This window comes from Danio rerio, chromosome 3 (assembly GCF_049306965.1).
Source record: "Danio rerio strain Tuebingen ecotype United States chromosome 3, GRCz12tu, whole genome shotgun sequence".
NCBI classification, from domain to species: domain Eukaryota; kingdom Metazoa; phylum Chordata; class Actinopteri; order Cypriniformes; family Danionidae; genus Danio; species Danio rerio.
In genome coordinates this window covers 21,839,433-21,852,962 of record NC_133178.1, presented here as the reverse complement: position 1 = coordinate 21,852,962, position 13,530 = coordinate 21,839,433, and the positions used below count along the sequence as shown (strand labels likewise).

The 13,530-nt window shown below is 35.2% G+C and overlaps 1 protein-coding gene across 2 annotated transcripts; it reads right to left on the bottom strand.

Annotated features, from left to right (window-relative positions):
* Positions 1-9,926: 9,926 nt before the first annotated feature.
* Positions 9,927-13,303, bottom strand: gngt2a (guanine nucleotide binding protein (G protein), gamma transducing activity polypeptide 2a). 2 transcript variants are annotated; one of them, NM_001302500.1, is made up of 3 exons: positions 13,160-13,303; positions 10,460-10,563; positions 9,927-10,332 (listed from the first exon to the last, which is right to left on the bottom strand). In NM_001302500.1, the coding sequence occupies exons 2-3, from the start codon at positions 10,541-10,543 to the stop codon at positions 10,207-10,209; spliced, it is 210 nt and encodes a 69-aa protein (NP_001289429.1). In that variant the 5' UTR covers positions 10,544-10,563; positions 13,160-13,303; the 3' UTR covers positions 9,927-10,206. The 2 variants fall into 2 exon arrangements, with proteins under 2 accessions (NP_001289429.1, NP_001289430.1); NM_001302501.1 differs by having other exon boundaries at positions 10,460-10,549.
* Between the last annotated feature and the right edge of the window lie 227 nt (positions 13,304-13,530).

Sequence of the window (13,530 nt, the reverse complement as noted above, 5' to 3'; positions counted from 1 at the left end):
TGGCTGGTGAACTTAGAGAAGCATAGATTTAACTTAATTAACTTAGTTACTTTCACTTTGTGTAATGTATCTGATGAATAAAACACATCGACAATTTATATTTGAATGGATTGTTAGACTTCCTGGTGTGTTTTACAAACTCTAAATGTCTTGTTTAACTAGTAGGCCTACTTATGTGTATTTACACATCTAAAACATAAATGAAGCATTAGGCGATTAAAACGCTACATAATTGTGATAATATGGCATGTCTTTCGGTGGAGTTAAGTTGGTTTTGTTTTTTTTCTTTTCTGACGGTCCCTTACTGAGAGCTGTGCATCATATTGCGACTGCTTAACAGAGCAGTGCTCAGAAAATCGAGTGAAAAAACAAAAAAGACAGCTGTGAAACATAACCTGCTTTGTCTTTTTGTAGAAAACACAGTTTAGATCTTTTTTTAGGTTAAGAGGTTGAGTTATTGCTCTCTATTAGGGTTGTAACGGTATGAATTTTTTACGGTATGATAATCGTCTAAAACAATACCACGGTTTGACGGTTTCGCGGTATACAGTATTAAATAGTAATTCTCATAGCAAAGACCCTGAAAAGAATAAGAACGCGTTTTCTGACTGAACAAAGGTTTTATTTCAACAAACTTTTGAAAGAACCATTTTAATAGAACTATAGAAGTCTTTTATAAAAATAAACTGGAAAATTTCCCATTTTAATAAATTAAATTAGAAGGAATAAACAAGCAAGGTCTTTTAAGATTAGACAAAAATAAACTTAAACTGTCCTTCCTTATAAGCAGGATAAATGGGAGACCAAAAGTGCAATACCAAGTTTATGGCTGTAAACATGTATTTAAAGCGTTGTTTTTTTCAGTCTAGGTTGTGATGAAGAAATGTAAGCATGTTGAGATTTTCAGGACTTAATCTTGACCGCTGAGGTGAGAGAATGTGTCTACTTGTACAATGAACAAATAAAAAAATAAGAAAATAATAAATAATGTGTCAAAGTCCAAATAAACATGGTGCAAATCCTCAGTAAAAAAATAGATATAAATATTTACTATACTATAAATAGTTACATAACGAAACTAGATTCAATATGGAACATCCTTAGGTTTTATGTGCCAGCATGGATATGGTTGTCTGTGGATATGGATTTGGATATGGTTGTCTGCAATGCAGACAAACAGCTGCACCTTCATTTGCGTCTTTTGAAAACAGCAAGAGCAGCAGTTCGTCTTTGCTGTGTCACTGTTTTGTCATGTTTCTGTGCTGCTGTGCATGCAAAAGTACTTAGTATGAGAATTATTTCATGCAAAACTTTTTTTTGCGTTTTATTTAGCCACGCATAAATGTATGCCTATCTCTCATTCCGTGTTGTTCAAAAAGCTCATTGTTGGTCCACAAACAAATGCGAAACCTATGCTTATTAATTGTGATATAGCGAGTTTGAACCAATCTGGGCATGGAGGAGGGACAATGCATCAATGTATCATGTCTGGTTTGTCCGGAGACACAGTGACGAGCGTTTCTTTGTCAAATCAGCGTTGTCAAATTTTGATGACGTAACCACACTGATTCCGGAGCCTCTGAAAGTCCGCGAATGTTATGTGATACAGCACTGGAAAGCTGAGATTCTCTTCTTTATGCCAATCTTTGAGTTGTAAAAATCGGATCAGTGGATCAAAAGTTATTAAACATTTAAGAGCAATACTTATTTTTAGCCGCGGGCGGCTGTCTCGGTCTTTAAGGGTTAAAACCGTTGATATGCAATTGTTCATGGTATGATAATCGTGCACGTTCAAATCGTGGTAGACCGTCATACCGGTATATTGTTACAACCCTACTCTCTATTACTGAGTGTGTCAGCAATACTGAAAACAAATCTCAACCCTGCCGCCTTTCTCTGGCTCAGTGCCAGACACAAAACACCAGCACTAAGGACTTTATGGTTCTCACTTCAAAACGGAACAAAAGTAGGATTCTGTAGCGATTCTTCCGCGTCATCCCAGTCTTCTCGAGGCGCTGAACTCTGTGAATGTACATACAGTATGCAAGGACACAAACAACTGCTGACTGCTGAAAATATCATGTTGTCAATATATATATATATATATATATATATATATATATATATATATATAGACACAACATGATATATACTCACAGGTTACTTTATTAGGTACACCTGTCCAGCTGCTAGTTAATGCTAAATTATTATCAGCCAATCACATGGCAGCAACTCAAGGTCAAGATGATCTGCTGCAGTTCAAACTGAGCATCAGAATGGGGAAGAAAGGTGATTTAAGTGACTTTGAACGTGATATGGTTGTTAATGCAAGACGGGCTGGACTGAGTATTTCAGAAACTGCTGATCTACTGAGATTTTCATGCACAACCATTTCTAGGGTTTACAGAGAATGGTGTGAAAAAGAGAAAATATCCATTGAGCAGCAGTTGTGGGCGCAAATGGCCAGACTGGTTCAAGCTGACAGATAAGAGAGTCCAACCTGGTACTAGTAAGGTGTACCTAATAAAGTGGCCAGTGTGTGTAAAATTGACAACATTTTCAGCAGCTATTACTCCAGTTTTCATTGTTACATGATCCCTCAGTTATCATCCTGTTTATTTTTAAGGTCTAAGTATCACCGAATTATTCACCGATCCAAGTATCAAGATCGGTGCATCTCTGGTTTTTATGCTCCCTTAAGGTCCTTTTGGACTTGTGGGGGAAAAGTGCAGATCTGAATAATAAGAAATAAAAATGCATTTGTCTAATAAACTCTGACATAGCAAACATTTCACTTACAGGACTAAACTATTTAGCGGTCTCCATTACTCTTGTCTGGTTTACTGTTGCTAGGATACCAATACTACAGTTAGCCACTCAAACAACTTAACAGAAACACAACTACTGTAGTTCACATTTGGATTTTTTCCTTTTTTTCCCCGAACTTTGAAAAGATTAAAAACAGAAGATTATCCTCCTTTTGTGCTCCACAATGAAGACATCATTAAGGATTGGAAAGACATGAGGGTAAATTTGCTGAATTACCCCTTGAATGAATATCTTTTTAAACCACACAAGAATATGCACCACATTTTAGGGTCATTTTAAGGTTGCCAACTTCGAGGTTCTGTCCCATCTCTAAGAGCTTCAATGCCTTGACTGAAAACCTCATATTTCTCTCAGCAAGGTTTCCTCCCTTTGAATCGGTATTTAGACTAGAAGAGCATGAATTACAGCAAGCCACCATAGGCTATAGATATCCTGGCACTGCCCAGCAAAGACAGGCTAATTATGTACTGTGGTGAGTTTGACATGCGTGGCTCACAGACAATCCAGCGAAGCCTCCTACGCAACTCAATTCTCACCACTGCTACCAGCCGCTCTGTGTTTCTGAGCATGCCCAGTGAGTCTGGCTCCAAATCAGGAAGTCTGGAAACATGAACGTGATCCAGCGACAGACTTAAGTTTACTGTTCAGTTTCCAATGCATTTGCTCTGACATTCACCTGAAATTAGACTAAATCCCTGTTATTAAACTGAAATGCTAATTCATTTTCATTTCCCAGCTAAAATCTGAAGGGGTGGAAAATTTTGTTGAGGGCCAATCGGGCTCTTGCAACTATTTTAAACGGCCTAATTATACATCCTCTAACCATCATAGTAGTCATAGTTTTTCCCATGCTTTCTCACAAGGACAGATTTTGGGGCTAATATGATAAATATATTCACTTTTTGAATTTATTAATCAATGTTGGGACCAATAGCCTATCATAAACAGGGCTTGTGGCAAACAGAGTTTGGTCCTTTGCCAATACTTCCCCAATTGCCCTGTCATATTATAAGTAAAAAAAATAACCTTAAAAGTCCTGTTAGGGTGAACACTTAATTAAAAAAAAAGTTGTTCACTAATTTGTATGAACAAATCATTCTTTACAGCTTTGGTCTTTTACACTCATTCTTGTGGGGAAAAAAACCCTGCTCGTCTTAAGAAATCAATCTCACAACTCCCTAAAGCTATTCTGAATACTGCCCTGGGTACATATGGATTCTTTATCAACAAAAAAATTCCTCTATTGTGTTCTCAACTTCCCTTAAGTAATGTATCAAAAAAATAAATAAATAAATAAATAAATTATATATATATATATATAAATAAATTATATATATATATATATATATATATATATATATATATATATATATATATATATATATATATATATATATATATATATAATATATATATATATATATATATATATATATATATATATATATATATATATATATACTCAAAAATTGGGGTGCAATTTAGAAAACACTATGGCCTACATGACAGTCCATGACAGCAAGGTTGTTGCCTTTACCACAATTTTTGCCAGACCTGCCATACTTTTAAAGTGGAAGAACACTTCCCTCTATACAAGACAAGTGGATACAGGGCATTTCTACAGTATCAGACTCGAAAAGCTGAGATGCTCACTCTCTGGTTCACCAGATTTTTTTATAAGACTTGGGGTTCTTTTCTTGACTACATCAAAGGCCTGCCTAATACACCTGGTGCTGGCCACCTGTAACATTAACCATTTTATTTTTAGTAAATATTGCAGGTTGCCAGCACCAGGTGTTGTTTTTTTGATTCATCATTATTATTAAATTAATATTATTTTTCCCATATGTATCCAGTTATTCTAATGCCATGTTCTAATGTATTTAATGTACTTAATTTGGTATCTTTGCATTTTTATTGTTGTTTGTTAATTGAGTTAATGAATGAGAGAATATTTAATTTGTATTGTCATACAAAAGACCTATAAAAAAAGATTTTAAAAAACATGTTTAACTAACTTAGACTTGTCACGACATCTATAAACTGCTGCTCTCTGGTAATTTAAAATGCTTTTATCCTCATTTGTAAGTTGCTTTAGATAAAAGTATCTGATAAATGAATAAATGTAAACATCTTCAAAACAATGCTGTGATGGTATTATAGCAGCTAAGAACTGATGAATAGCAAGAACATGTGTTTCTGACTCCTCCATTGAACTGTAATGAGCAACAGTGCCAATACAATGAGAAAAAACAGGTGTTTGAGCCTTTTGCCCTGTTTATGATGCCTTGTTTCAAGCTGTGTTCATATTACAATTGAACCACACCAGAATTTGTTTTCAAGTGGAACAAGACTTGTTTTATGATAAACGTTTGTAAGCTGAGACAGAACTGTCTGCATGTATAATGTATACACTGTCATGTTGGAGTGATATAAACCCAACAAGTCTTTTTTTTATTTTTTTATTTACTGATGTTAAAATAGGACTCCCATGCATGCATGTGGGAACGGTGGGCGGGGGTGAAGCAGCTCATTTGTAATCAAAGCCACAGACTACAAAAACAGCTACAATGAATTCTGACACTAAAATTGGCAGATTCTGGAGGCTATGATAAATTATTTGATGTGTATTTTGAGCTGAAACTTTACCGACGCGTTCTGGTGACACCAAAGGCTTATTTTACATCTTGTAAAGGGATAAAATAGGTGCCCTTTAAGTGGTCTCAGCCAATTTTTTTATATAGCTGTTCACTCTTCTTCATATAAACCACACTAACAGAACAATCATAACAATGTTTGCTTTAATCAATTCTAACATGTCAACATGCCCTCAGCTATATAACATGAAGGAAAATCATTCAAAACACACAGATACACTATAAAAATTTGAGTGAGTCAGTCAGAGAGAAGAAAAAGGGAAAAGAGTGGAGTTTTATCTCTGACAAAGGCTTCATTCATTGCATCTTGGCTAATATTATACAAGCTACACACTGAAGGAAATGTCCACTTAGTCCTCCAGAGCACAGACTCAGCACCACACCTTTGATTCCAGGCCTTCTCAAAATACACACCGGAAGGTTTGCAAGGGTAACACCATCAGTGGTGAAAGTAAGTGTCAGGCCCTGTGAGACCCAGGTAAATAAACTCACAAGGCAATGAGAAACCAGTAAACGGCAGGTTTCAGGCAACTCTACAGACACACAAGCGGGTTTTAAGTCCAAATTGCTCTTTATTTCCGACATTAATATTTGAAGAAATTCTTTGTTAAATGAATTTAGCACACAATAATAAAATTTTAGTATGCTCACTACTCTATAGTAATATTTTTGTTAAAGGTGCAGTAGGTGATCATCGTCTTTATAAACATTTTTTGTTGTGCTGGTTGAAAGTCTCTTCACATTCCAATAGTAATGATTAAAGTGAATGCATTTATGAATTTTGGGTAAAGCACAAAACAAATGTTCACCCGCTTAAAAATTGTCAGGTTGACAATTCCCATAATTCTGATAAGTAGCCCAAACTGTCTGTCAACAAACATAGGGTTGTAGATCTTCGCACCCCTCTTCACACAGACAGATTCAATGTTTGCGTGTTCACGTGCACACGAGAGTGTCAGCAGTAAAAACAAATGCTGAATCAAAACTTTTTCAAATCCTAAATCAATATTGGAGTTACTTTTGCATGCTGGAGAAAGGAAGACACCAGCTGAAGTATTTCTTTTCGACAAGTAATGTTATATTGTTAAAGTCACGCAAAGCTTCTGTATATTTTAGTTAAGTAAAGCTTCTGAAATCATCCACCAAAAGATTGATGTGAGTCAGTTTCATAAGGAAACTTTTACAGCAATCGATAATGTAGATTTTATACAGTTTAACGACAAAACACAAGTAAATACTGAGGTGGAGTTGGTTTTATATTCACATTGGTTCATTTTTTAACATTGACAACGACGCAACGTGCGACACGCTCCCTATATTACTTACCATGCTACTCTGAATATTCGCTTTGAAATAGCATGCAAGTAAGTATGGCTTCGTAATAAGTGTAATTAATCAATGCTCCCTGCCAGTTAACCACTAGTTAATTTAGGACAAAGTGCGTAGAGAGTGAGACCAGCGATCCTTGCATGCATGAAATATTGCACATTATTACAAGTTTGCTTGCTACACAACTGAAAACGTGCTAGATATAATACAGTTTTTCATTCAGAATTGTAGTATTATAAAGTACTGTAAAGTTTTCTAACTGGCAAATGACATGATCTAGTGGGTTTCTGTCATCTTTACGGTGTGTGTCAGTGATTTCAGGAGGCATGGCTTTGGACAGCAGAAGAGGGACTGTGTTTTCAAAGAAATTGTGCTAATGGATAACCTTATGGCAGATCACCTTCTGCAACTTTATTTAAATGATGGTCATGGGCCATATTAGAGATGCAGAGAAGTCAGTGCATCTGTAGATAAGGCTCAAGAGCTATAATCACTGCAGTTAACATTTTTTCAGTATTATTCAAGCTATACAGTAGTAGTTTTTTTAATCTATTTGGAATTTGGAAATCAATTCCTGCACTATACAAGCCGTGAAGATCAATTATAAACTAATAACATGAAGATCACATGCTTATGATTGATCACGGCTGGTCCTGCATTAGCTATCATTTGATTTACAATCAGACAAATCCAAACACACATAAATTTCCAAATCTTCGCTTTGAACAACCCCCCAAACACTCCTACACCTTCCCCTCTTTCTCAGACTGAGCCAGGGCAGGGACAGGGCCATTTGGCGTTTCTGTGGGGACTGGGGAGTTTACATGTTCTCCCTGTACTGTGAGGGTTTCACCCCGGTACTCCGGTTTCCTCCCACAGTCCAAAGGCATGCAGTATAAGTGAATTGAATAAACCAAATTGGCATAGTATATGAGTGTACTGGGCATTCACTGCATAACCATATGCTGGTATAGTTGGCGGTTCATTCTGCTGTGGCAACCCCTAATAATCAAGGAATTGGCAGAGTTAACGAATTTGAAGGAGTTCTCTAAACCTACCTGAGCTCAGACTCCCCTCTCTCCCTATTAAATAGGAGGGAGGCCCAGGTTCAAGGATCTTCTGAGCTCAGGGCTCTCTCCTTATGGGACAGCATGCCAAACATGCTTTATTATTAATCATCAGCTAACCTAAGTGTGAACTAAGTGTTTCCCCACAAAATTAATCATACAAATTAAACAAAAAAAGGCTAGTGCTGTGTAAAGGGAAATGCAATTTTCATTAGAAAACAGGGGAAAAAAGCTTTAAAATAAAAAAGTCCTGTTATGAAAAAAAAAAACACAAGAAGCTTAAGAGAACAACTCAAAAGAATAAAATAATTTTAAAAATATTGCAAGGAACTCAAACTCTCATATATCAGCACTAGTAAGATGCTAAACTTTATGCCAAACATCACATTTACAAACACAGACACTGATCTCATCAATTTCAATATTCAGATCTTGGTAGCAACAAGAGAAATATCTAACTTCGGTAGCTAACAATATATTTTAAAGGCTTTTAAAGTTTATCGTGCACAAATCCCCACTGCCAATGTATCTGAAGCAAGTTCATCAGTGGTAGGAAGTCTGTAGTTAGAGCAGAAGTCTTTGCAGCACAGATTTGTATTTCTCTCCCTATTTATGCTGCAATGCTTCCACCTAGAGGTGCAACCTGGGAGACGTCTGTGCACTGGTTCATCTAAACGTCCCAAACGTCTTCTCTATAAATAGTGAAATTGCATAGATATCGACTAGATCAGGACATTTGATTGGTCCTTATTAATTAAAAGGTTTCTAACTCGGCAACTGTATGTGGCTTTGTTTTAGGGTAAACCATAGAAAATATTAACCTTACAGAAAAACAATCAATATATGCAATATCCTCACTAAGACCACCACGAAACAAACCTGCACTTGATGTGTGCTTATTCAAGGAGAATAAAGTTTTAAAGCAGAAAAGGGGGAAAAAAAGAAAAGGTAAAATGGGGATTGTTAGGCCTAGTGTTAGAAGATAACACAAACGTATTTATGTAAATAAACAGAACAGAAAATATATTTTTAAAACGTGTTGTTGTCTAATAATTTGAAGAATCAGAGAAGAAGAATATAGAATATTAAATAAAATTGATTAACAATTATTAGAGTATTATTAGAGAATGAACACCAGTTGATGGAGCATAGCCAAATAAGTTGACAAAAAAAGAGAGAAATCCTTGTTCAGGATTGCTTAAACAATCCACGTTGTTCAGATGCTTGCACATGGTTGATCACACGAGATTAAAAAGCGTATTATTATTATTATTACTGCCCATGATTAATCTCAGTTTCTTAGTCTCAGTGTTACCAGAGCAATCTGTTTACTTACGCGTAGATGTGTACTGTTCGGCTGCTGTTTTGTAATATCCAACACATCAAATGCCATCGGCCGAAGAGCGTCAAACAACAAACAAATCACAATTAGGCTGCACGACCGCCATTTTGAAACGCAAGGCCCAGCCTGGTGCGAAAATGTCCCACGTGAAGATTAAAAACGTAAACTTTGCCAAGCTTTTTTTGCCCTAACGACTGTGATTTAACTGTAGCTTTAATATTTTATTGCTATCACAATAATATGATAAAACCAAATTTCAGTTCTTGTTTTGCTTTATTGTTTTTTTTTTAACAACCAAATGGGTTTTAAAAGTATTTCTTTTAAATGACAGAAAGTTTGGATTAACATGTAGGCTAAAACATGTGTAAAAATAAATAATTAAATAAAATGTAAAAAAAAAAAAAAAAAAAAAAAAAAAAAAAAAAAGATATAGTCATTTTATAAATAGCATTTTGCTGAAATAGACTAAGTCATCTCAACTTGGGGTATTTGTAGTTTGCTATTTGAAGTTATCTGGATTCTTTTTACAAATTAAAAGTGGGAAAACCCTATTTTCATATTATTCAATTTCACCATTATAGGCTACTGGAGAGATTGAAAGAAACATTTGATTATTATTATTTTTTTTTAATTATTAATAATCCTTTAGAACAGAACCTTAAAACAGGAAGACACAGCTTGAAAAAGAATGGCTACTTATGGTTTAAGTTGAATGGTTTATTATATGAAGCATGTCATACTGTAATGAAAGAATTGAGGATTCTGTGGGATGGCGTGTGAATGTTTATTCTCCTAATTTGCCTGTTTTATTTACGAATAGTTGAAGATGGTTGCTTAATAAATAGTACATTCAGCATGAACCAAATATTTTGGATTCAAGCATTTGTTCAAATCTTACAGTCTTCATGATACTAAAACTAAGCACAGTGTGGTTTGCACACACACAAAACACTCAAAGTTTTTCCACAAGAAATCACATGGGCTACGTTATTATGCATCCACCCTTCTCCTTGAATGGGTTTTTGTCCTCAGGAACTCCTTTTACGAGTGGATCTTCTGCAGATTGTGCCTCAACCCATTCACATATCTCCTTTGCAGTTTTAGAGACCTTAAGGAAAAAGGGAATGTCAGAATTTAGTTTTTTTAAATACTTCTAAAGCATGACTTAAATAAATATAGCACAAAATCAAGCCACTTTTTGACCTACTAGTTTAATTACCAAGCAGAGAACTTACAGGCTCTCTGGTGTTTTTTGCCTCCTTCTGCAGCTGTTCCAGCTCCATTTTCAGGATATCCTTATCGGACATATCCCGGGCCATCTTGCCCTGAGGAAAGAAAGCTGCAGTCACACTCATGTTAAACCACACACATTGTACATTTACAAATATCTTAAAAAAAAAAAAAAAAAAAAAAAAAGAAAAAGAAAAAGAAAAAAAGGATGTAAAATATTGTTCAGCACGGCAAGTTACAGTCATTTTAAAGATGTATAACACATGGGACAATGGGACAACTGTCTAATTAACTATTTAATTGTTCAGAGGGGAGCAGAACAGGTTCAACATATTTTGTGCAATACAAATTAATTAGGGAAAAAAAACGGCCACAATACAGTTTACAGAGTAAAGTGATGGCTCTTTTTTTGTTGTAAACAGACAGATTTTTTTTTTTTTTTTTTTTTTTTTTTAGTTTTTTCATAACTGAACAATTAAACCTGTTACCCATAAAGTTAGGGTATATAATGGTGCTTAAAAGGATTGTTCGCCTAAAAACAAAAACTTCCTTAATATTTACTCTAAACTTTTATTAATTTCTTCTGTTGAAAACAATGGAGTGTTGGGAAAAAAACATAAAAAAATGGTATGAAAGTCTACAGCGGTTTTTCTTTTAATTCTTCAGAATATCTTCCTTTGTCTTCAGCATTAGCAACAACAAGAAAGTTCAAACACATGGAAGATATATAAATAATGCCAACATTTTCATTCATAGCTGAACTGTCCATTTTATAACCTTGAACTACAATTTTTTGCAATACTGCAAAAGCATTCTTCGTCACAAGTTTGTCTGCAGATGCTGGGTAAAATAAACACTAAAAGTCACTATGACACCAACAACTTTTGTTTCTTTTAACACTTCTGACATTTGCAGATATATTATCAACAGATTAAATTTATTATTTTTTTTTCAGTTCTTTGCACAGCACCAAAAAACAAAAAGAGAATACATTTCTGGGTTAATATCCTTGTTTTTATATTGTTAGATGTTTTATCAATGTTTGGATGACTGCAACACAATCTAGAGCATCTCTGATTTCAAAGCAGCTACTATATATCATTTGGCATCCATAAATATTGTAAACCACACTATCAAGTTTCCCCTGAATGGACTTTTTAGACCACAAAGTTAAAACTGAGTTAATCTTTTCCCTACTCCAATTGATGCCTTTTCTATCACCATATAACAATCTTTCCTTAAACACTGAGACAATAGTTCAAATGCAGTGCACAGTGTTTCCATGACTGTCCAAATTATGTAAATTTGAGGCTCAAGATTCGGTCTCAATTGTTAAACATCTAGCCATATCACATCACTTCACACTGTACAAATTTCACTGCAATGTGGTGTTAATGGAGCAAAACGTTTCATAACCCTGGGTGAAAAGGGATGTTAAAAAGGTAATGAGAAAATCGGCACTGCCACTTTAGCTCTCAAAAAAACGTTAATGTAAAGTTTCGACCAGCGTGGTCTTCATACGGTTAACCTTATAAGGACCATGTAGGTTGAAACGTTGTTAGATTAAAAAAATTGAGAGCTAAAGACTAGTCTTTGACAATTCTAGATGTGCGCACAGTTCTGTTTCCTGGTTGCTTAATATTACGGGATGTTAACCATACTTCATACAAGTGTAAAACGTTCCTTAAATTGATAATTCATCCAAGAAATACAATTTCCATACCATTCACTCATGAATTTCTTTAATCTGTTGAGAACAAAACAAGATATTCTGAAGAAACCAGCAGCCATTGACATCCATAGTACTGTAGGTCATGAATTAAATGGCTGCTGCTTTCTAACAATCTTCAAAATAACATACCTTGTGTTCATCAGAAAAAAAAGAAACCCTTATGAACTATAATATTGAGTCAACAAAGAGAGAATTTACATTTTTGGGTGAACTATTCCTTTGACCAAGGGCAAAAAATTAATTATAAGCATGTTGTAGTCCAGTAGGATATTTTATTTTACTTCTAAGGGAACAAAACTCCTAAGTGCACAAACTTGCCATCTAACTTACATCACCAAGAACAAGGCCTAAATATTAAGAGTCTACAAAGTGTTCTTGACTATCCAGCAAGCATTTTTGTCTCTAAAAGATGTATAATAGATGTCTAATAGACGTCTGAACATGGCCATCTTGGCTGAAACAAAACTAAATTAGGGCTGTCAGTGAAAAGTAATAGACCTCTTAAAATAGGCCAAAACTAGACTAGACCAGAAACGAATGACTACACATATAAAGTCTATCTATTTGACGACTAGTATAGTTTTGGGCTATTTTTAGATGTTTCACAGACAGCCCAAGATTAGCCTTGTCTAAGCCAAACTTTCTATGTTTAGATGTCTATTAGACATCTATAAAACACAAAATTGTTAGCTGGGATGTCACTTAAAATGACGCAGGTGACCATTAGCATTTCCCAGGTAAGCATAATGTTTAAACATGTACTGTAACTCAGCACATTTAGCATGGAAAAGCATACTAATGTGATTAACAATGATAAATCAGTTTTACCATGAATAAGTTGCAATTCAATTTGATGGCATTCATAACATAGCATTAGTTACATGTTTACTATCACAAGGCTACTTTTCTTGGTGTATAACTATTATATTGGTATACAAATAGTATGACAAGAGCACTGTTATGTTTCGCTTACCTATTGGTCAGTGGGTCAGCCGATGGAGGCAACAGGTCACTATCTGCACTTTAAGGGACCATGCGTAGGGTTTGTGGTCTGGCGATGAACTGAGCTCTTGGGGTTGATGCTGTTGTCTCTTCAGGATCTTCTCCAGATGGTCAGAGGTGAAGTGGGGGTGGAGACTGATCCCCAACAAACACACTTCCTTCATCCAGATTTCTGATCAGCTTAAGTCATCTTGGTAATTAAGGAGGTCAAATCACCCTGAAGCAGGACAGAGTGGTTTACATGCCAGTTTGTACTGGCTGTTCTTTTTTACCAGATTTGCTTTTATGTAAAATCTTTTGTCATGGAAAACTGTGGATTTTCTTTAGAGGACATTTCTGTAC

Coding starts and splice junctions, on each gene's coding strand:
- gngt2a (NM_001302500.1), bottom strand. CDS start 10,543: ATGGCCCGGGATATGTCCGATAAGGATATCCTGAAAATGGAGCTGGAA. Junction 10,333..10,459: donor CAAAAAACACCAGAGAGCCT/GTAAGTTCTCTG, acceptor TTTTTCCTTAAG/GTCTCTAAAACTGCAAAGGA.